Raw genomic sequence first — 24,627 nt, 5'->3', positions numbered from 1 at the left:
TGAGTGCATTAGCTGGACATGGTTTGTGCGAGACCTGACTGGCTACTGTGGGGAGCAGTGGATCGTTACTTCAAAGACCGTTTCTTTTTGGAAATTGTCACAGAGAAGGACTACATTTGCTTATGCCTACCTTAGCTGCAGGCGTAGGCCCACACTTGACGGGTAAGCTGCCTAAATGGCAGCTAACGTAGATCCACCCAAACGCCGGAAACGGGGGAAGCTCCTGCTTTGCGTGGGTTCCGCTCCCTCCTGTTTGTTGTGGTGTGGAGCCTGGTGGCGTGTGTGGCGATGGAGTCACAGGGTGGGGGACAGAATTTATACCAGATTGTAAAATTCCTGGTTTACGTTTCCCCTGTAAAAGTTTCGTAAAGCTTAAGAAACAGGTCTTTTGGGGGCCTTTAAAAGCCGGTGTTCTGCTGGGAGTAACGAGCAGACGTTTTAGCACGTACGGTTTAAGCTTCCACAGAGAAGTCGGGATCTCAAAGTTGCTTGAAACAGAAAAGGACAAAGAGGTTGGTGGAATAAGGTAATAGATGGGTAAGGTTACTCTTAAGGAGGCTTTAGAGAGTTTTCCCCAGTAGGAGATGATTAATAATGAAAGTGTATAAAATGTACATGCTATTGAAGTTACAACAGAAGACATAATTACCGTACCCCTTCAGTGTTTTGAAACATTTTCCAGATCTCACATCCCGTAATTTTAGAGTTTTATCATCTGAGGCGGAAACAAGACGACTGGAATCTGATAACCAGACACTTTTAAACAATAGGTTTACCAAAAAACTGGAAGCCCTACTAGTTTCTCCAACCTGTAGTTGCTCGATAAAGAGTGCCCGAGGCCAAGCACTCACGCCTGTAATCCCAGCTTTGGGAGGCCCAGTCGGGCGGGACACTTAAGGTCAGGTGTTCCAGACCAGCCTGGCCAACATGGCGCATCCGTCTCTACTAAAAATACAAAAATTAGCTGGTCGTGATGGCGCACGCCTGTAGTCCCAGCTACTCAGGAGGCTGAGGTGGGAGAATCGCATGAACCAGGAGGTGGAGGTTGCAGTGAGCTGAGATCCCACCAATGCACTCCAGCCTGGGCGACAGAGTGAGACTCCGTCTGAGGAAAAAAAAAAAAAAAAAGCCCAAGAGAAGCAGAAAAAGCGTGGCTTAAAAGATTTTCCTGCTGGCCAGTCACGACGCAAATGTCTCGTCAGCGTCAAGAATTTAAAAGCACTTGGAAACAAAGGGTCTCCTATTGTATACTTATTAGGGATAATTGAAAGTCTTTGCCTTTGTAAGGCAGAACAGGCACCCTTAGGTCACCTGTAATAAACCGACTGTAGTTAAAACATCATTACTTTAAGACTGTACCAGTCTAGGGGGAAATTTAAACAAGAATGGACAAATACTTTAGTCTTAGCTAGTGCATATTAACTGTATAAACACAGTGAGGAAGTCCTCAGAATGAGGACTCAAATTGTTTATTTCTATACATTAAATTACAACTGTTTTTAGCTATTAAGGTCTCCATGGACCTCCCCTTGTTAACACTTTTAGAACTTTTTTTTTCCTTCAGCATTATCTTAAAGTTCAGTTCTAACTAAACCCTGCTGCTGCTTTTCTCTTCCCATTAGCCTGGATTAGTGATTTTGCTGAGAAGTTTAGAAACTGCACCAATTGAAAACATGGTGGCAGGCGCCTGTAATCCCAGCTACTCCGGGGGCTGAGGCAGGAGAATCGCTTGAACCCTGGAGGCGGAGGTTGCAGTGAGCCTAGATTAAGCCATCACACTCCAGCCTGAGGAACAAGAGCGAGACTTAATCTCAAAAACACAAAAAACAAACAACCAACTTTGCAGAGACGGAGTTTCACTACATTGCCCAGGTTGGCCAAGCAAAATTTCTTACATGGTCTCATTAATAGTTTCTATTTCTGCTGCCCTTAATCTTTACCATTTAGGTGATTTGGAAGTTTCCTCACTACAGAAATCAACTAGGTTTCTTTAAATTTCCCATAGACATCTTAGAAATGAAAGTCTCTTAATATAGTTTAAAGGTGTGTTTCCCTTGCCCCTCAGTATTGTAAATATCTAAACAGATGTGTTGCCACAAATGGGGCAATTTTTTAATTTAAAAACAATTTTTTTGTGTGTGTTGGACCAAACCGTGGTGTGGGAGTGATTGCCACATTAAGGAATGCCTCAACTTCCTTCATAGCAATTCTTGACTACCAAATCCAGTCTCAATATCAAGCATTAATAGAACTATCTATACACCTAGTTGCTTAAGACCATTAGCCAATGTATGAAAATCTAGTTGGGCTAAATATGGAGTGGCCACATAACATCATCTAAACTAGGACATTTTTAAAAGTGAAAGGGGGCAGTAAAATAATTCACAGGTGTTAGTTGATCTCCAAATGTAAACTCTGGGGTTCTGCCCAGCAAACTACTACTTTTGACTTCCCAAGAGGACACTCTTCATAATCATAACTTAATCTTACAACATTGTACACTCTGGTAGTTTACACCTCAGCCTGACCAGGTCTCTCTCAAACCTGGTCCCGTTCTCTCACCACCCACTATGGTCTTCTGGGTTTCTGTTTTCTCCTTACCCATCACTGTATCTTAATAATGCCAGGCCCAAGTGGTGGGTAAAGCAGTGATCCTTATTGAGGACTCCCAGTGAACTCCATTGGCCTTCTGCAGGCTAAGTGCATATGAATGAAGGATTAAATGAGTAATTTTACTTTCTGCAAAAAGCAATCATAGAAATGACTATATTAATTTGAGAGAAAACAACTCCTTCAAAATGCAAGTGAAATGGGGCAACAATCATTCAAGCTATCTTTAATAAACTTGTAAACCCACTGTTTTTTTTTTTTTTTTGGAGGCTGGAGTGCACTGGCGCAATCTCGGCTCACTGCAACCTCCACCTCCCAGATTCAAGCGAGTCTCCTGCCTCAACCTCTTGAGTAGCTGGGATTGCGTGTGGCACGATGGCTAATTTTTATTTCTAGTATAGACGGGGTGTCGCCATGTTGGCCAGGCTGGCCTCGAACTCCTGACCTCAAGTGATTTGCCTGCCTTGGCTTCCCAAAGTGCTGGGATTACAGGCATAAGCCACCACATCCGGCCATAAACTCAGTAACTTTGTACAATAGATACAACAATGTAGTCTGCAGGAACTAAGGCTATGTTTTGCCTCAAATGTTGTTTTCAGAAAAAAATACTTGGTCAGTGGAATCTCTTCAACAAAATAGAAAGCAGCAGTCATGGAGTGAAGAAATAAATCATCTTTGTTTCTACTCATCTGTCACTTATGTGATACACACAAGATGTAAAAAGGAAAAATCCGTTTAATAGCCTAAGGCAACCAGCAGCTTCCACACTGGTTGGATACTAATAAATTTTTTTCTTTACTGTTAAATATACCCACCAGCTTTTCTAAAACACTTTGTTTTTAAACACCAGACCTCTGCTATGACAATGTTTGATTTTGTAAACTTCAGGTCAAATCATGTCTTCTGAAAAGTAACTGTATATAAAACACATGTTAAGACACTTGCTTAAGATGTTAATCCTGGTTTCAAGTAACAGCATAAAGGAATTCCTTTGAATTTTCTTTTGTAGTCAAGCACCCTTTACTAACATCACAAAGATGCATGCAATTCCTTCATTTAGTATTTATTGAATGTCTACTATGTGCAAGGCACTCACCCATGGCCTGACAGACCACATTCAAGTACAAAGAATCATTAGAGCCATTCCAAATCTAAGTGTCAGAACACTTTGAAGCAGGATGTAGAGTGGTCAGAATGACTTGAGGTAAAGCTGAAATACTCAACAACCAGTACATTAAAAGGTGATTTTAATTTTTGACATTCCTTGGGATATTCCTTTAGGAAGAAGTAGACTGTATTAAATTCACATCCATGGCACTGCTTCCTGAGGCAGTAATTCTTCAAAGCCTTTCCTTCTGTGTCAGTACCTTCCACATTTGTGTGTTTGAATGGATCCGTCTGTTTAGCCATTATGTTACTAAACTCGAAATCATTTGCACAAAAACAAAAACAAAAAAAACCTGTTACTATACTTGTCTGGTCATACAGAATTTTAGCACCACACAAGAGGAAAGATGTTTGGCTTGAGAGGGCCTAAACTCCAGTCTGTGTAACCTAAAACCAACTTAAGTCTGATTTTGTCATTTTAAGGGTGCTGATGGTGAGGAAGAGTCAGGAAGAATGGTCCAACAAAAAAGGCTGGCCCAGCTGTGGCTGCCAAGTCTAGTTCTGGGAGTTGCTGGGCACGGAACTATTGCGTGGCCACTGCTTTCTTCAAGACACAGAATTTGCAGGGCTCTTCCCCTCCCTTGGACAGCCATCTAAGTGTTGTAAACTTGGGGCAAAGTAATTTCTCGTAAGTCTTCACTTTGTCATCTATAATATAGTGATAATTATCAAAGAACATCTGGAAGATTACATGAGAAAAAAGGAAGGCCCTTAGCCATGTATCTGGTGTACAACAGATGATCAAATAAAGACAAGTTACCTTAATTTGACCTATAGGGAAAACACTCTAGGACTTTGTTTACCCTTAGTTGAAAACAGAATGGAACACTACTTTTCTTTCTTCTTACCCCAAGTTCCAGATGTATTTTATGTCCAGTAGCAATTTGATATTTTAAATTAGCATATAAATATTTGCTTTATCACATGTTCTGATGTCCTGGTATCCGTTGTTATAACCTGTATATAACCTGTAATCCCAAAGTGCTGGGATTACAGGCATGAGCCACCACGTCTGGCCATAAACCCAGTAATTTTGTACGATAGATAAAACATTTTATGGAATATTCTTGATGACAGCCAACTTACTGTAGGAGTCACATTTGACCTTTGATAATTTTTTTAAATTACTTTAACTTCTGATGACAGGAAAAGGTAGACCAAAATATTTCCCATCCTGGCAGATATATATTTAATCTGTTCACCTCACAACACAGAGAAATGGTCATATTGAGATGGATAAAAATTCAGATTTGAGACTTCCATGTATATAGGCATACCTGTCTGCAAATGCCACCATTTTGGAATGTAGGACTTAGCATACAGTATGGAAGGTGAAAGCAAACAATGCCGGTTTCTTAAAGTGAATCCCTTTTCTTCACTGAACATCATCCTTAGACACCACAATTTCCAATATACTTAAAAACCATCAACCCCTAAAAAGTTATAATGATTTGCCTATTGATACAAAAGTTTTCACAAAACTAGCAAGAAAGAAAAACCCCTTGACTCCAGGAAAACCTTTTCATAACGCATCCCCAAGCTAGGGGATTAAATCGCTGAAATGTTTATTTAGAACTAGAGAAGTAAATTCAAAGTTGCCTGTGGGTAGACGTACAATAGAAGATTTGGTTGACAAAGTCTGGTTTATAAAATATACTTACATATTGTTTCTTAGGCAAAATTCGGCAGCAATCTGGAATAATTCAGATTTTTTATGAGATAATTGCCAATCTTTTTATCTGTGACGATAATGCCGAAAATGACTCAGAGCCAATAACCTTCATCTGGCATATGGAAGAAACAATCCTAGGGCAATAGAGTTTTCAAAAGCAGAACTAACAAAGATAAGCGTTTAAAAGGGTCTTGAACAATTACAGGAACATGAAACAAAGTGTTCCACAGAGAACTCTGTCCCCTAAAATCTCTTTCTTCTATCATCTACCTTACCCAGAATTTCTCAATCCAACCACATCTACCTGCTGGTCCATCAGATACCAGATGCCTTTACATCAAAATTCTCTTAATGCTTTTTTCCCCCACTGAAGTTCTCATTACAAGTAATATAGATTGGAAGTTTGGAGGATGGGCGGGAATAAAAAGGCAAGGTAAAACAAAGCCACTTTCCCCATTCCATATATAAAACTACAAAAGAGTTTTCCTGTATTGAAATTAACATGCTTTTGTAATGAGCAACGCCTTAGTGGTAGCGTATTCAGTGAATTTAAGTTAACAGAATCTGACAGGCAAAGAACTGAAAACAGGATTTACAGTTACCCCTTGCAATGTCATTCCTATTACCAAAAAGGCTGCTTCAGTACCAACAAGTTCCAACACATCTGAGTTATGCTATTTAACTTTTAGCCAATTCCAACTTTGATACTTTAAGAAAAAATCATTTTATTGTTTAAAAAAAAAACTTAGATCTTATAGTTTATGAACTTCTAGGACAAGATAAATTCCTCTGTTTTAGACACAAAATAGATCACGTCAGTTAAATAGACTTTGTTTTAATTCATTCACTGAAACATCTCGCAACTGCTAGCAAAAATTCCGAATGCACACTACTCTTCCTAATGTGGGGAGACAACTGTGTGCTTTGTATTTTTCCCACTCAAATTGGCGTATAAAATGAAATTATTTTAACTATCCAATGGAAAGTACATAATTTAAAACATCCTATAGAAATGACATGTTACTAGTAATTTACAATTTAAAAAAACAGCCACAAAAAAGTCAAAGCTAAAAACAAGATTTTTACTATGAATCAGTGCTTCTATTATCCTTCTGAAAGAAGTTATATTTTAATGTGATGTAAAGGCAACATTGAAATTTCTTCTTTAAATTAACCACCTAATTTATCCCTAAAATTACAAAGAACCAAAGTCTTTTACAGGTCAAGTGCAGTAAACTAAAATGTTCTCTCAGCACAAAGCAGCACTAGAAAAAGTAACAGTTATAGATGGGAGTTGTCTAGTTTTGCAGTGGCTGCTCCATCAATAACAAACAGACATCAGACGGTATCCATCCCAGAGCACAGACACTACTACAGACTAGATGCGAAGAATGCGTCACACTCTTGGCTGATAAATGTCCTTTGTCTTTGACTCTTTCTAGTTTGAAGTGGATTTTTTAAAAGTTTAAATCAGGTCACATAAGTTGGCTGCTTAAATAACATGATGAGGTATGAAAGCTCTGAATATCCCTTACATTCAGCAGGATTTACCAGAGATGTATAATAGCTTGTCAGGGGCAACTTCCAAATAGTTTTTACACTTTGGGGTTATAATGAATTCTAGAAGAGGACAAGTCTAAAAAGGTTTAAAAGGGTATGCTCTGAAACAGAGGTGAGCAACCTTTTCCTTCAGAATTCACTTGAACAGCGCATCAACAAAAAAATCTTCTCTGGTAGTGTATCCCAACATTGAGTCAAGATGGCCAACTAGCACCGAGAAGTCGTATTGAACTCATTTGCAGTTCTCTTGGCAATTAAGCGTATTTTTTTCATTCCAGTCCAAGCACAAATGTGGATCACTGAACACAGTACTGGAAGCGCCATTTGCAGGTACAGATTGCAGTCATCATTAAATGAGCCAGAAGGCAGATACTGTTTTTATTTTTCTGGGGGGGAAGGGGAAGCGGCACAGTACTAGCAGGAGATGAAATAAAATGATTAGGGAACAATGAGGTTATAAGATCACTGTTCTTATTTGGGTTAAGCAGGTCATGTCGAGAAGATGGTTTTTTTTTTCAGATAAGGACACTACATTAGAGGAATCGTGTGCAGCATGAAAACATTAGAATCGAGCTGCACCTAAGAAAAAAATCCCAAAGTTACTTTCAAAAGTATGTGTTATCTGCCAGTCACAGAGGGGAAAAGCACCTAGGGTGAACTGCAATTTTTTAATGAGGACCTTGATCAGGACCACAAAGCCTGAAACATTTGTTTTAATGCAGAAACACAGCCTCTAGTTACACTGATTGCATTTGGGAAAATTGGAGGGTTTTTTCTTCCTTAGTTTTTTTAATTAAATTATAGGATATGGTTTTGATTACTAAGTATTCGAAATCCTCATACCAGCAATAGAAATGAACCACTTCCAAATCCTAAGACACAAAAGACCAAAGAGAAGCAAAAGCAATACAAATTAATATGTGCCCCTCTCCTTTCTGCTCTAAGGGAATCTGCAAACCAGTATCATATTTAAGAGTCAAAGTGTTAATTCTTCAGCATTCCTGACAACTAGAAAGCACATTCACTGAAGGCTGAAGGTGAGGGAGTGGATGGTTTAACTTTAATATCTGAAGAATGGCGCCAATAGAGGAAAGAAAACCATCCAATCTCAGTAAGGATTAATGCAAATCTGGCTAGAAAAAGCCACCAGGTAATCCAAGGGTTCACTGTGGAAGAACTCATGAAAAGTACTCTGAAGTATACACAACAGGTCTAAACTTCTCCCTTGTCGTAAGTAGTTGTGTAAAATTCAAGATAAAGATTTAGTCTCATCTTTTAATGTCAGTTTTTTCCCCCATGTTAAAGGGAATGAGGAGTCCTCCTCTTTTATTCCCCCACAAGAAAAAGGGAGCCACATTAATACGTGTATATTCCCATAACTCTAATGTAAGTGCGGATCTCCAAAGCCTAGGGATTTTTCCATAAGAGAGTGGGCCGTTCTGGTTACCCTTTTATTAGAAGGGTATTCCACCACAGAGAGCCGGAGGTTTTCCAGATGTGTGTAAGAGAGCAGGTGCGCAAGGCAAGCAAATGAGCGCAAACAGTATTATGGAAAACATTTGAGAAGTTAGCTCCATGAGGACTGTGGGCTCCACAAGAGGACTCGACTGGGTAGCCTGGTCTGACACAGGAACGTGAAAGCAGAGTATTGCTTCAAAGCTGGAAACCTTCCATAGGAGCCTCACACTGTTGGAAGATGTACTGCTGCTGGTTAAGGTCAACCTGGGGTGCAATGCTGCTGTCTTCATCTTCGGTCCCGAAGTAATGCTCAATAAGATCAAAGGCCTTTTGGTAGATCTCCTGGTTTTCATGACTCTGTAAGAACTCAATTTTATCCAGACCTGAAATGGAGAATAAAGGAAAATCTATTGAAAACTTCAATAAATATTGGAAATTCCATAACTATATATTCCCAAACTATATTTTGTCATATATCTCTGTTCTTGATGTAAAGAAAGATTATTTGTATCTCATAGGTATTTTATAATAGCACAGAAATGACTGCTGGGATTACATCTGAAAGCTAATATTATAAACTGACATCTTAAATACATATGCAAGCAACATCCAGTCTGCAGAAGCAGCAATTTCCCTAACAGTCCTCTTTTCATCCAGTGCCTAGCAGCAGTATTGTTTTTATTGAACTCTATCTATGACCCAATTAATTTTTCGCCATAAACTTCTTCAACCAAAGCATCTTACCATAAGCTTCTTCAATCAAAGCACAGTAAGGGTTAATGCCAGTGCCATTCCTTTTGGCTTCCTGTTCTCCAAGCCTCAGGATATTTTCCAAGCCATTTAGGGCAACCTGTACAATCTTAGAGTCCATGACCGTGAGGAGATCACAGAGCGGCTTGATACAACCTAGTTCTACTAGGTACCTAAACACAAAGAATAATGTAGTCAAACAAAACTTTAAATTTTGTTAAACTTATGAAATTAGTGAACAAGTCATCCTCAACCTTACTGCAAAGACTTAAAAAAAAAAAAAAAAAAAAAAGGCACTCTTTCAACCATACAAGCTATACCTTTTCACAAAAACAAAACACCCTCTAAATAAATTATCCCAAACCAGTTCTCTGGCACCTTTCTCCATTCTTTTCCCTTCACAATTTATGCATTCCAAAAACAGGAACACTCACCTATTAAAACTTTGAAATGAGTAACTCATCAAAATAGTATAATTTTGAGTAATTTCATCTTTGTTTCCATAGAAAGCCACACCTCTCAAAACATGACACTCTTGGTGCTAAAAGCCAGCACAAGCCTGATAGGCCAAATCTTTCAAACATGACTCGAATTTTAGTAAAGTAAGTTGTGGGAAGAATAAACAAACGTCAGAGGACTCTAGAGCTGGTATTTTTCCTTTAATTCAAGCAGAATGTATAATCATATGTAATCAAGATTAATCATACTTGAACTGCAGAGACATGATTACATTCACAGTAAATAGTCATGTCATTTTTTATCATTCTGGTTTCTCAAGTTGAGTACAGAGAGGCAGGGATAATGAATCCAGTTGCATTCTGTGGATGGGTAAGGTCATTATGAAACTTACTGCTAGTGCTAATCTATTTCTCTCTCGCATGCTGCTTTTTTGTGTGGGGGAGGAAGAATTCAAAAATATATAAAAATAAATCTCTAGCCAAACAAGAAAAAAAGGAGAAAAGACAAAATTACTAATATCATGAAAAAGAATCATCACTTGATCTCATGGATAGTAAAAGGATAATAAAGGAATACTACAAACAACTCTATGCTGACACATTTGATCATTCACATAATAAAATGAACAATTTCTTGAAAGACACAAACCACCAAAACTCAATCATGGAGAAATGAATGATGTGAACAGGCTTACATGTATTAAATAAATCGAATCATTAATTAATAACTTCCCAGAATAGAAAACACCAGGATGAGAGTTTCACTGGTGAATTCTGGCAAACATTTAAAGACGAAACGATACTAGTATTCTACCATCTCTTCCAGAAAACAAACAGTGGGGATACTTCCTAACTCAATCTATGAGGCCAGCACTTCCCCAATACCAAAATTAAATAAAGACATTATAAGAAAGGAAAATTACAGACTAATATGTCTCATGAACATGAATGCAAAAATCCTCAACAAAACATTATCAAATCAAATCCAAGAATGTGTATGAAGAATTATATACCAAGTGGATTTATTCCAAATATGCCAGGCTGATCTGTCATTTTAAAAAAATGAATCAATGTAATCAACTTATGATCACTTCAACAGATGCAAAAAAGCATTTAACAAAATCCAATGCCCATTCATGATAAAAACGCAGCAAACAGGCCAGGCGTGGTGGCTCACGCCTGTAATCCCAACTCTTCGGGAGGCAGACGCAGGTGGATCACCTGAGGTCAGGAGTTCAAGACTAGTCTAGTCCACATGATGAAACCCCATCTCTACTAAAAACACAAAAATCAGCCAGACATGGTGGCGGGCACCTGTATTCCCAGCTACTTGGGAGGCTGAGGCAGAATCGCTTGAACCCAGGAGGCAGAGGATGCAGTGAGCTGAGATCGTACCACTGCACTCCAGCCTGGGCGACAAAAGCAAAATTCAGTCTCAATAAATAAACAAACAAGCAAACAACCCAGCAAACAAAGAGACAGAACTTCCTTAAGAGATTCTTTGATAGAATCTCAACAAAGAACATACAGTTAACATTATACTTAATGATGAGAAAGACTGGTAATAAAGCAAGGATGTACTCTCTACCACTCCTATTCAACAGTGCACTGGAAGTCCCACATAATGCAGTAAGAAAAGGGAATAAAAAGTATACAGATTAGGAAGGAAGAAATTAAGACTGTCTTTCTTTTCAGATGACATCATTATGTAGAAGGCCCCAAAGAATTTATTTAGAAGGTTGTACGATACAAGGTTAGTAACAATTCAATTACCATCCTATATTCCAGTAATTAACAATTGGAATTTGAAATTAAAAAGACAGTATCTCAACCCCAGTACTTTGGGAAGCCAAGGCAGGCGGATCTCAAGGTCAGGAGTTCAAAACCAGCCTGGCCAACATGGGGAATCCCTGTCTCTACTAAAAATACAAAAAAAAAAAAAATTAGCTGGGCATGGTGGTGGGCGTCTGTAATCCCAGCTACTCAGTAGGCTGAGGCAGGAGAATCGCTTCAAACTGGAAGGTGGAGGTTGCAGTGAGTCAAGATCGTGCCACTGAACTCCAGCCTGGGAGAAAGAGCGAAACTCTGTCTCCAAAAAAAAAAAAAAAAAGACAATATCTCATTTACATCAGCATCAATAAAGTGTAAATCTAATAAAATATGTACAACAGGGTATATATGAGGAAAACTACAAAATTGATGATCTAAAAAAAAAAAAATGGAGAAATATTCCATGCTCATGGACAAGACAACTCAATATTGTTAAGATGGCAATTCTTCCCAACTTGATCTACGGATTCAATGTGATACTCCCAGACAAAAATCCCAACAATAGATAACCACAAACTGATTCTAAAGTTTATATGGGAAGGCAAAAGGCCCAGAATAGTCAATACAATACTGAAGAACAAAGTTGGAGGAACGACATTATCAACTTACTATAATCTAATCAAGACAGTGTGGTATTGGTGAAAGGACAAACAAAAAAACCAATGGAACAAAATAAGAGGGCCCAGACATTCACAATACTTGAATGTTTGTTCCCCTGATGGTATCCTAGATGCCATTTAGGCTTTCTTTTCTTCTCTTTTCTCTTCCCTACCTCCCTCCCTCCTTCCTTCCTCTCTTTTCTTTTGTTTCTTTTCCTTCCTTCCTCCCTCCCTCCCTCTCTTTCTCTTTCTCTCTCTCTCTCTCTTTCTTTCTTGTATATCTGACTGGGTTATTTCAAAAGACCTATCTTTAAGTTTAATAATTCTTTCTTCTGCGTGATCTAATACACTGCTGAAGGTCTCAACTGTATTTTTACTTCACTCATTAAATTCTTTAGTGCTGGGAATCCTTTTGTATGTTATTATTGCTTCTTAAATTGTGTGGTGGTAGGATGGTAGGAGATGCTCATAACAACTTTTGTTTTGTAAATATGTATTCTTTGATTTAACCCACCACCACTACTACTACCATCATTCACGGATTCACCAAAAGTTGGGTAATAATTATACTTGTTTTTATTAATCTTTCTTACATTTATGTATAGCTCACATCTGTTTCAATGTTTAATATTAGAAGGTTTGGGGGTCTATATTTTGAAGGTTGGTGATGTTTCCTTGACCAGAAATATCATGTAGTAACTCAACTGATTTATATTAATTAGCCTATGGTAAAATTGGTTTTGATATACAATGTTTCTCTTAAAGTTTCCTGGAACCTATCAATGATATTAAGTGAGGACTTCCTATACTGTACTAGCAGAGTGTGTGTGTGTGTGTGTTTGGTTTCTCAGATAAACTGCAAATTCATGCACGCACACACAAAAAAAGAATAGAGGGCCCAGAAACACACCCACACAAAAACAGTCAACTGATCTTTAACAGAAGAGCAAAGGCAATTTAGTGGACAAGGGATTCCACCTTTTCAACAGTGCTAAAACAACTGAACATCCATACAGAAAAATAATGAACCTAGACACAGGCCTTACTGTGTGTTACTCATGAGGTTAGACAGGCCAAGTCTTCCCAATACCCAAGACTGAGGCTTTCATCCCAGTATTCACCAATCAATTACTTCATCATCCTTGTGAAAGAATGACCTATAGCAAGACTGACCTGCCACCTCCAAAAACACTGCATTCTCTCACTTTTCCTCATGCTATTCTCCCCTCCAAAATTGCCAAATCTCTATACAAATGGTAAGTTTCACTTCTTTGACGAATCTTTCTCTAATTTCAGTTAATAATCCTTATCTCTCATTAAGAACATGTGTTATATATGTATTAACATTTGATTATATTCACCCTAAAATTCTAGGTATTTCCTAAAACATTCTTTTGAGACAAGAGTCATTCTGTCTCCCAGGGTGGAATGCAGTGGCACAATCTTGTCTCACTGCAACCAACGTCTGCCTCCTCTCATTTCAGCCTCCCAAGTACCTGGAACTACAGGAGAACACCAACACGCCCAGCTAATTTTTGTAGAGACAGGGTTTCTCTATGTTGGCTAGGCTGACCTAGCCTAGGTCTCTAACTCCTGACCTCAAGTGCCTTGTCCTCCCAAAGTGCTGGAATTACAGACGTGAGCCACCACGCCCGGCCAAGATATTTCCTAAAATATTCTAATTGTTTCTTGCATCCAAATCTGGTATCTGCAACAAGAGTAAGGAGAAGCCAGATAGATGTCTTTTATAAGTGATAAGGTCAGTTTGCTTTTGTAATTTGGACTGTAATATTTTTGTGACATTCTTTCAAGATAACTCTTCTTGTGGGGAAGAAGAAACTGCTAGGAGAGTGATAATTTTATTATAAACAGCTATGCTGAATTTTACAAAGGGACAGTAGCAATTCTATGCTTCTCTAACAGAGCAAAATACTCCCGAATACTTTCTCATGAAAGATGGCCTAATAAAATATATATGTTTATGGTTTATTTCTTCTTCTTTTTTTTTTTGAAGCGGAACGTCACTCTGTCGCCCAGGCTGGAGTGCAGTGGCATGATCTCAGCTCACTGCAACCTCTGCCTTCCAGATTCAAGAGATTCTCCAGTCTCAGCCCCCCAAGTAGCTGGGATTACGGGCGCATGCCACCACACCTGGCTGATTTTTGTACTTTTAGTAGAGACGGGGTTTTCACCATGTTGGCCAGGCTGGTCTCAAACTCCTGACCTCAGGTGATCCACCTGCCTTGGCCTCCCAAAGTGGTGGGATTACAGGCATGAGCCACTGCACCCAGCCTGATTTATTTTGATTAAGAAAATATATTTACTATAAAATATAGAGATAATAATTATAAATGTGAATTTGAACATAAAGCTTATTCAAATAACTATAGTACTTCATTATTTTTGCCATCTGGTGACAGCATAATTAAAATCATGGTACCCTAGAACCAGAATTTTGGAGGTTGGAAAAAACCTACAAGACAAATGCGCTATGTCTCCCTGAAATAACCTGCCCATGATGAACTTTACCAAAATAGCTACTGCATGTGTTAATTTGTTTGTAATTTTATTATTTCAGGTACATATTTCTTATTTTCTCTACCTGATCAATTTCTGTACTTTGTTACGACTAATTTTATTTTTTAATTCCAAACAGAATACTCAAAACTAGCATCTGATGAATGCCTACATTCAGTCCACAAAGCAACAATATAAGTAGCAGCTATGTTTGTCTGACATTACATATGAGTAAGGAGTTAATGCTTTAACACTCATTTGAAACCATCTTTCCCTAATTTTGGATTCCCCATAAAGAAAGTTAAGAAAGGCTGGGTCTAGGCTCCATTTTTCTCTTCATCATTACTTTTTTCCCTGTCTGAAATACTAGATGTCCTGAATTTTGCATTTAATTATATGATGCTCCTTTGAAGAACTGATTCCCATCCATATTTATGTTTTCTTCCACTCATTAAGCTTATAAGCTGCTCACTGGGCATGATGGCTCACACCTGTAATCCCAGCACTTTGGGAGGCCAAGACGGGTAGATTGCCTGAACTCAGGAATTCAAGATAAGTCTGGCCAACAGGGCAAAACTCTGTCTCTACTAAAAGTACAAAAATTAGCTGGGTGTGGTGGTGCACACCTGTAATCCCAGCTACTAGGGAGGCTGAGGCAGGAGAATCGCTTGAACCCGGGAGGTGGAGGTTGCAGTGAGCCGAGATTGTGCCACTGCACTCCAGCCTGGGCGACAGAGAGAGATTACATCTCAATCAATCAACCAACCACTAAGCTGCTACCAAGGGACCCATTTAAGTCTTGAGCTGCTACAGTTCTCTCCCTTTAACAAATGAATACCATAGTACTTTAGAAGATACCTGCCTCTACGAAATTTGGCACTTTATTCTCAGACATACCACTCTTTCAATTCTGATCCAATTCTACTATTAAGACATCTAAACTAATAAGGGCAAGAGTAAGTTATTAAACTTGGGCTCTAGGTTCTACAAGTAACCTATACTACCCAAGATATTTCTAACAAGTAGCTCCAGAGCAGGTTGAAGCAAGGATTTCTATTGCCTCAAGCCTCAACTATGCCTTACTTCTTATATCCCAGGATTACTTTTCAGCAAAAAGAAATGGGAGAGATATAAAGAATTAAATATACATCTAATTATGACACCAAGGACAATTTCCTAAGGACTGGAACTAGACATTCTTAATAAGATCATCTCTCACTTACCTTTCCCCTCAAATGCAGATAATCTTTGACTCTAGGTAATATGTGGGAGGTTAGAAAGTGATAAGACACAATAATTTTTCTTTAACTTACAATATGCTGCCTGATTGGTACTTACTTGATCTGTTCAGCTGATCCTCCCGAAGTTGCATTTGTGATGGCCCAAGCTGCTTCTTTTCTTGTCCGAAATTCAGCAGTTTGTAAAATACTAATGAGGGCTGGGAAAATGTTGGCATCTATCACAGTCTAAAATTAAAAAAAAACTTAAATGGAAAAACCTGTAAGATTTATAAAAATATTCATGATACTAATTATAACTTCTAAGCTAGTTTGACTATTAACACACCTTCTCCTGTCAGAAATAAATGGGAAAGAGTTACATCATTATCTACCCCCCTTTTTTGTGTGAGATAGAGTCTCACTCTGTTGCCCAGGCTGGAGTGCAGTGGTTCTCAACTCACTGCAGCTTCCACCTCCTCGGTTCAAGTGATTCTCCTGCCTCAGCCTCCCGGGTAGCTGGGACTACAGGCACACAACACCAAGCCCGGCAAATTATTGTATTTTTAGTAGAGAAGGGTCTTCACCATGTTGGCCAGGCTGGCCTTGAACTTCTGACCTCAGGTGATCCGCCCACCTTGGCCTCCCAAAGTGCAGGGATTATAGGTGTGAGCCACCATGCCCGGCCTATCCCTAACCTTTATGCTATACTTGGTATCACTGAAAACATCTTCCCTGGAGTTTGTGATCTTATAATCTCCTATTTTCTCTGAGTTCTTTTCTCTTTTATTGTCCTCTTTTGTTCCGTCCATAATAACAAATTTTAAGAGTTCAATTTTCTGCTCCTCTGCTATTCCATTCTCACATAGCATGTAAACTTGCATGTGCGTGCGAAAACTCTGTAGTCCTCACTTCTCACTGGAGCATCAGCCCAGGGTAGCCAGCAGTTTACATTAGGTCTGCCAGTCACCTCAAACACATCATCTGCCTGCTATATCAAGTTTCCTTTTAAGCCTCTCTAGTTCACAAAGGCTATTAATTTATGTTCTCAATTTTTAAAATCCTGAGTCCCATCTTTTTCCTTTCCTTTGGCATTGCCATGCTATTCCAAGCCACTACCTCCCAGATTACCAAAAATTAGCCTTACAGTTGGATGGAGTACTTTTACTCAATCCCATTCATGTACTAACACTAAAGTAGCCTTCCCAAAATTACTTTCTCCCGGTTTCTCCCTGGTACCTAACATAGATTTATATCATTTCCTACGTTAAGAAACTGAGAAGTTCTGCATAAAAAAGCCTGGTGGTGACAGGCAATCAAATACAGATGAAATCACTTCATGTGAATGTTACAGATTGTTATAGCTATTAATCTCAGTTCCTAATTCAGCATTTTGGGGACAAACTGCTTTCCTGGTCAAAAACTCTTATTATACCTGTGAAGGACTTCAACAAAGTTTGACAAAGTTGATGAATGGAAAGACACCTAATCCTGGTCCTGTCATTTTACTAGAGTTGCTCTTGAGCAAACCATTTTAATTCCATGAGCTGTTTCATCTTTTTATTCAAATTTTATTTTTATTGACAAATAGTAATTGTATATATTTTTGGGATACAATGTAATGGGTGCTTCAATGCACACACACAAACACACACACACACACTATTGTGATAAATGAAAAATTTGGATTAGATGACCTCTCTGTTTCCATTCATCTCCAAGGCCTTCTATGTCTGTGTTGTCTCTTTTCCTACCCATTGTTCCCATCCTTGATCACTGCCCAGGCTGAACACTTTGGCCCACTGCTTGTTGTCCACTTGAGTTACTCTCCCACCAATACAAAGACAAAAAGTAAAAACCAAGTAACTATTTAAAGAAAAATGGGTATCCAAAAATTCATGAAAATTTGAGGCAATCTACTACATGGATCCACTGGAAAAATAAGTATCTTACTTGGAAAGAGTAAAGCCAATTGTGTTCAGCATAAAGCCCATCAAAACATTTTGAAAATACAAGACACTATTTCTTGGATCTTGGTGATACATCAAATATGAAAGACAACAGGAAAAATGAAGGCTTAATTTCAAAAGACTTAACATCTATAAGCTAGGATAAAGTAAAAAGCTGACTATGAAGTAAGACAACAACACTGAAAGTTAGTGGTCTTCAAAGCAATTATGAAAACAATATACGTTTTGTTTTATTCTGTATTGAGATGGAGTCTTGCTCTGTCACCCAGGATGGAGTGCAGTGGCACAATCTCGGTTCACTACCAGCTCTACCTCCCAGGTTCAAGTGATTCTCCTTCCCCAGCCTCCCACGTAGCTGGGACTACAGGCACCTGCCACCACGACTGGCTAATTTTTTGTATTTTTAGTAGAGACAAGGTTTCATCATGTTGACCAGTATGGTCTCGAACTCCTGACCTCAAGTGATCCACGGGCCTCAGCCTCCCAGAGTGCTGGGATTACAGGCAGGAGCCACTACACCCAGCCGAAAACAATATATGTTTTAAAGGGTGACTGAGAAAAAAACCTTACTTTTCAATAAAAATACTGAAAGAAAAGTTAGGTCCTATGAGGTTACCTGGATCTGTGCCCTATTTCCAGCTGTAATATTAGATATCGTCCAACATGCTTCCTTTTTGATAGATTCCTTTGGGCTACTCAGCAAATGCAATAAACTCTGCAGAGCTGAGCAATTCAGAATTACCTAAAAGAAAAAGTTTGAAAATTTTACTTATTGTATTGTTCTAAATATAAATGTTTAACTTAAAGAACAGATTTTATGAAAGACATAACATCTCCCCTTGAAATTTTATAAATAACTTTATACAGGTAAAAAAAAAAGTATTCACTGTTAATAAGAATTAGTTTCTAAGATTATCAATCCAGTTTCATTGTACACATTCACAACGGCTAAATTGTACTTAGTAACTGCAATAGCATTACTCATTCACCTTCCCATCCCAACAGCGTAAGTCTTCTGAATGGATAAATAAATATATCAAGTGGCCAGAAAAGTCAGGAGTCTCAGATTTGTAGGTCCTCTGATAACACACTACTTGGTAGTCAATGAACGAATACGTACTTAATGAGGTATATCAGGTGCTTCATAGGATACAAAGATAAAAAAGATATGACCTCAGCTATCAGTTTATAAAGGTGAAGGAGGTAACACAAATACACATGGAGAAGGAGACTTACTCTACTAGAAACAAAAATAAAAAAAGTGTGATTAAGATAGTATATGGCAGGTTTAAGAATTAATCACTAAACAAAGAGAACAGAGATCTATTCTAAAAACAAATGCAGCTATGTATAAAGTTTATAATAAAAATTAACCCTTTCTCCCAATGACTGGTGGCTTTGACAGAACTGGAATAAAAAGCTAAATAGATTAAAAACAATTTTTTCAAAATCAGTTCTTAACACTGATATGGTTTGGATCTGTGTCCCCACCCAAATCACATGTCAAATTGTAATCCCCAAGGTTGGAGTGGGGCCTAGTGGGAGGTGACTAGATCATGGGGTGGAGCCTCCAAGAATGGTTAGCCATGGTTCTGTTCTAGTATGGAGCACCTTTCCCTACTCCTTGCTCCTGCTCAGGTCATGTAAGACATGCCTGCTTTCTCTTCACCTTCCGCCATGACTTTAGGTTTCCTGAGACCTCCCCAGAAGCAGAAGCTACTATACACATTATGTATGGCCTGCAGAAACATGAGCCAATTAAACCTCTTTTCTTTATAAACTACTCAATCTTAGGTATTTCTTTTTCTTTTTTTTGAGACAGTTTCACTCTTGTTGGCCAGGCTGGAGTGCAATGGCATCATCTCTGCTCACCACAACCTCCGCCTCCTAGGTTCAAGTAATTGTCCTGCCTCAGCCTCCTAAGTAGCTGGAATTACAGGCACGCACCACCATGCCCAGCTAATTTTGTATTTTCAGTAGAGACGGGGTTTCTCCATGTTGGTAAGGCTGGTCTTGAACTCTTGACCTCATGTGATCCACCTACCTCGGCCTCCCAAAGTGCTGGGATTACAGGCGGGAGCCACTGCACTCGGCCAGGTATTTATAGCAGTGAAATAACAGACTAATAAAAACCCTAAGTTGCCAAAATAAACTTGCAGCTACTTAAGAGTAAATATTTTTAAAAGTAATCATAAAGCAGAATATTAGAAAATAGCTGATTTGGGGATGGTAAAAGACTGAGCATAAAAATAAATTATAGGAGAAAACAAAAATTTCATGAAACAAATGTTTTCTTGTCAAAAATCATAAAAGATTTTAAAAATGTACACCATCCAATGTGAAAAATATTTGCAACAAATGAGAGGGTTGCTATCTTCCTTGTGTAAACTGAAAAGAGAAACTAAAATTTTAATAGAAAATTATCTCATAAGTAATGAAAGAAATGCAAATTAAAATCAAGTCTTTTATGCCTATTAAATAGGCAACAGGATTTCATTAGCAAAAAGGAGGACTGACACTGCACATAAGAAATGAAAAAATGCAGAGACAAGCTATTACAAAGTATCATAAGAACAGACTACTGCGGCTATTTTCATTTTAAGAAACAGTATGGTTCTATCACTAAGGCTGGAGTGTGGTGGCATGATCATAGCTCATTGCAACCTCAAACTCCTGGGCGCAAGCAATCCTCCTACCTCAGTCTCCTGAGTAGAGTAGGTAGGACTCCAGTTACATGCCATCATGCTCAGCTAATTAAAAAAAAATGTTTTTAGAGATGGGGTCTTGCTATATTGCACAGGCTGGTTTGGAACTCCTGGGCTCAGGCAATTCTCTCACCTCAGCCTCTCAAAATGCTAGGAATACAAGCATGAGCCAGCATACCTGGCCATGATGAGGCTAATTAAGAAAGAGTTCTATGCCCCAAAAATAATAGGCTAGAAAGAAGAATGAGACTAAAATCTTACGGAGAAATTCCTTTGAATCTTTTCAAGGTTCTTTATCTTACAGGCACTAAAGCAGCTTATTGTTTCTAAAAGAAGATAATGTAAATAACATTATTTCAGGAGAGATTCAGTTGTTATTAGGGGGAATAAACTGAGATGAGTAACTGCTTAGGAGAGTAGGAGGATGGGTGGGTACAGCAACAACCTGTGTGTGTGACAAGGACCAAAAGAACGTAATTTGATGGGGATCTAGTAACAATAAGAATCAAGAAGACCTGGCAACTTGCTATACAAAGTAGAAGGGAAGAAGACACCACATGTGACTGCCAAGTTTCATGTGTAGGTAAATAGAATAGTTATATCATTACTTGAAATAGGAAAAATAAAAACTTGGAACTTGCTTTGTGGGGGAAAGAAGACATACTGCGAGACGTATGTGAGATATGCAAAGCAAGCAGAAATATGTAAGAGACTACTGCAGATATAGGACTGAAACGTGAGATAGATCAGAACTAGACGTATAGATTCAGAACTTCGTTCCATTCAATAAATATTCTTTAGGTCCCTATATATTGTGCCAGAAATTATTAGATTTACAGAGGCACAGAAATAAACACTGACATAATCTACCTCTAGAATCTTAAAATCTAGTAATTAGTTACAATACAATGTGATTAGTATTCTGATGGATGAAGAAAAAAGAGTAAGTACCTAACTTAAAAGTTTAGGGTCAAACAAGCATTCTCAGAGAAAATAATGATAATACCAAGAATTCAAGAACAAGAAAACATTAGGAGTAGAGAATATGGATATGTGTGAGGTGGCAGTCAGAGCAAGGGGTAGCAGTGAAGGCATATGTTCCAGGCAGAGGGAATAAACCATGTGTTAAAGCTCAGAGCTGAGAGTGGCCACAGCCAATTTAAGGAACAAATACGGCAAAAGCATACAGCATATGGAGGTGGGTGAGGGACAGAAAGATACTGATAGGGTTCAAAAATTCAGAGGGTATAAAAGACACTATAGTTGTTAAAAGTCTCTTTCCCCTTCTTGTATCCCAGCCAACAAGTTCCCCTCAAAGACAACCAATATTTTCAGTTTCCTGTATATCCTTCCAGAGAAATTTTATGCAAATATAGTCAAACATGTATTAGTTTCTTCTACTGTTCTCTTCTGAAGTGTCTGAACTAAGCCCTGCAAAGGATGAACAGAGACAGAAAAACAGGACTTAGTAACTGATGAGGGAGGTGGAGGAAAGAATCAAGCTGATTGGTCCAGGTTTCAGGGGAACTGTTGGTGCCATTCACTGATACAGGGGAACATAAGCAGAAGTTCAGATAGTACAAGGGAAAATGAGTTCCCTTGTGTAGACAATAAATTTAAAGTAAATACATTACAGTTAGAAGACAACTGAGAGAGCAAATCTAATCTCCTTAATTTTAGAGATTAGAAAAGGCATTAAATGTATTGCTGAAAGTCAGAACTGGTGAAGAAAATGCTAAGGCTAAAACTCAATTCCCAATTCTCAATCCATGCACACAAGGGTGATCACTGACATTATAAAAAAGACCTATGAATGAGGCTGAAAGATTGCCCCGTGAATGATGTTCACAAAAGGAGACAAGAGGAAAAGGAGCTTGCTAGGGAGAAATAAGTGGTCACTGAGGCAGAAGAACCAAAAGACTTCAACGTCACAACACAGCTGAGATTTCAGGAAGAAATACAGCTAGAACAATGCACTGTGAATGGTGTGTCTTGATACAGAAGTTGAATGGAGAAGATGGGGACATTAGAAAGTAGGAGGGAAGAATCTTCCTCACACAGGGGACTTACCATGTACAAAAGGAGAAAGCTATCAGAGAAGGTGATATCGAGATGACAAAGACAGAGAAAAGATGCTACGAGAGGATTCCGATGCTCATCAGAACTATTTCAAATAGGAGTGAAGAAAAACAAATGTCTGACCAAAAAATAGTCACTATCATAGGAGAACCCCAAATTACTACAGGCAACAGGTCAAGTCGGAGATACTGAAGGTACTGAGAGTAGATGCCTAAACCAACTTTTTTTTTTTTTTTTGAGTCAGTCTCGCTCTGTTGCCCAGGCTGGAGTGCAGTGGCACGATCTCAGCTCACTGCAACCTCTACCTCCCGGGTTCAAGCGATTCTCCTACCTCAGCCTCCCGAGTAGCTGGAACTACAGGCATGCGCAACCATGACCGGCTAATTTTTTGTATTTTTAGTAGAGATAAGGTTTCACCGTGTTGCCCAGGCTGGTGTCGAACTCCTGAGCTCAGGTGATCCGCTCACTTCGGCCTCCCAAAGTGCTGGGATTATGGGGGTGAGCGACTGTGCCTGGCCAAACATTTTTAAACATTAGTGAAACGCAGTATCAAGTTTCCCTAACAATATGGAGTAAAATATGGTAATAGAAATATGATCATGAAGTTCAATGTACTGTTTTTAAAGGAAAAAAGAAACAGTTACCACTTCTTCATACCTGTGTCTGAATATCATCCCCTGTGACAATGTTTCCCACAGCTCGCAAAGCAGGAGAAACCACTTTATAATCATTATGCCTGCAAAAACAAAAAGTAATGTTATAGCCAACAGTTCTATCCTTAGTTTCATTTCTTTAAGATCAAAATTTAAAAACAAAAAATAGTGATAGAATTTTAGAGCAGAAATGTACCCATGGGGTTAATTAAGGGAACATTTATCATGATGATGGAATGTCTGGTCTTCCCTAGAATAACTGTCTTTCCTCTTATTTTAGTACATTTGGAAAAAACTACCAATCTTTCTGAAGAATCTTTCCCAGCTATTCCATCACCTGGATTTCAAGTTTCCCTCTCTTTCTTTAATATAGGTTTCATTTCCTCTTTACTTGCTCTTGTATGGTTGCTGAGATAATTGAGAGCAACAGTTAACATGTACGTAACATTTTTAAGTTTTATAAATTGTCTTAATTTTCACAGAGGTAAAAGTGACACATCAACAGCTGAACTAACTTGAAAATGCAAGTCAGGAGTCACACTCCAAATACAAAGGTCTTTCAACTAAACTTACTAAACTGCCTTACTGGTCCAAAAACCACTCCACAAAGCCATATGTATATATTTAAAGACAGATATTAAGTCCTTATTTCTAGCTAAGTAAGTCACTATCTTTTGATTTTCCTTAAGGGTCCTATTTTTCCCTCCACTTAAATGAGACTGATCACTCTCTAAAAACCGTGCCAGTTCCTTCAAATTTAAGATGTGATGATTAGAAAGAAATGGCTGGGTTCCATTCCAAGATGGGCAAATAGGAACAGCTCCAGTCTGCAGCTCGCAGCGTGACTGACGCAGAAGATGGGTGATTTCTGCATCTCCAACTGAGGTACCTGATTCATCTCACTGGGACTGGTTGGACAGTGGGTGCAGCCCACAGAGGGCAAGCCGAAGCACGGCAGGGCATCACCTCATCCAGGAAGCACAATGGGTCATGGGATTTTCCTTTCCTAGCCAAGGGAAGCTGTGACAGACTGTACATGGAAAATCAGTACACATCCGCCCAAATACTGTGCTTTTCCCAGTCTTAGCAACTGGCAGACAAGGAGACTGCTCTCCCATGTCTGGTTCAGCGGGTTCCATGCCCACGCAGCCTTGCTCACTGCTAGCGCAGCAGTCAGAGATCGACCTGCGAGGCTGCAGCCTGGTGGGGGTACAGGCGTCTGCCATTGCTGAGGCTTGAGTAGGTAAACAAAGCAGCCAGAAAGCTCCAAATGGGTGGAGCCCACTGCACCACAGCAAGGCCTACTATCTCTCTAGACTCCACCTCTGGGCGCAGGGCATAGGCTGAACAAAAGGCAGCAGACAACTTCTGCAGACGTCCCT

The 24,627-nt window shown here is 38.9% G+C and overlaps 1 protein-coding gene across 4 annotated transcripts in view; it reads right to left on the bottom strand.

The window, feature by feature from the left end:
* Positions 1 to 5,292: 5,292 nt before the first annotated feature.
* KPNA1 (karyopherin subunit alpha 1) overlaps positions 5,293 to 24,627 on the bottom strand; it is a 92,936-nt gene continuing 73,601 nt past the window's right edge. For all 4 annotated transcript variants that reach the window (XM_074033320.1, XM_005547987.5, XM_074033321.1 and 1 more), the window contains 5 exons: positions 23,250 to 23,328; positions 18,425 to 18,550; positions 15,960 to 16,087; positions 9,212 to 9,390; positions 5,293 to 8,850 (listed from right to left, as the gene is read on the bottom strand). In XM_074033320.1, the coding sequence (XP_073889421.1) occupies positions 8,663 to 8,850; positions 9,212 to 9,390; positions 15,960 to 16,087; positions 18,425 to 18,550; positions 23,250 to 23,328 (700 nt within the window). In that variant the 3' untranslated portion in view covers positions 5,293 to 8,662. The remainder of the gene's footprint in view (positions 8,851 to 9,211; positions 9,391 to 15,959; positions 16,088 to 18,424; positions 18,551 to 23,249; positions 23,329 to 24,627) is intronic.

Source organism: Macaca fascicularis, chromosome 2, assembly GCF_037993035.2.
Source record: "Macaca fascicularis isolate 582-1 chromosome 2, T2T-MFA8v1.1".
In the NCBI taxonomy this organism is placed as follows: domain Eukaryota; kingdom Metazoa; phylum Chordata; class Mammalia; order Primates; family Cercopithecidae; genus Macaca; species Macaca fascicularis.
Note: the sequence above shows the minus strand (reverse complement) of the source record. Positions and strands in the feature narration are given on the sequence as shown.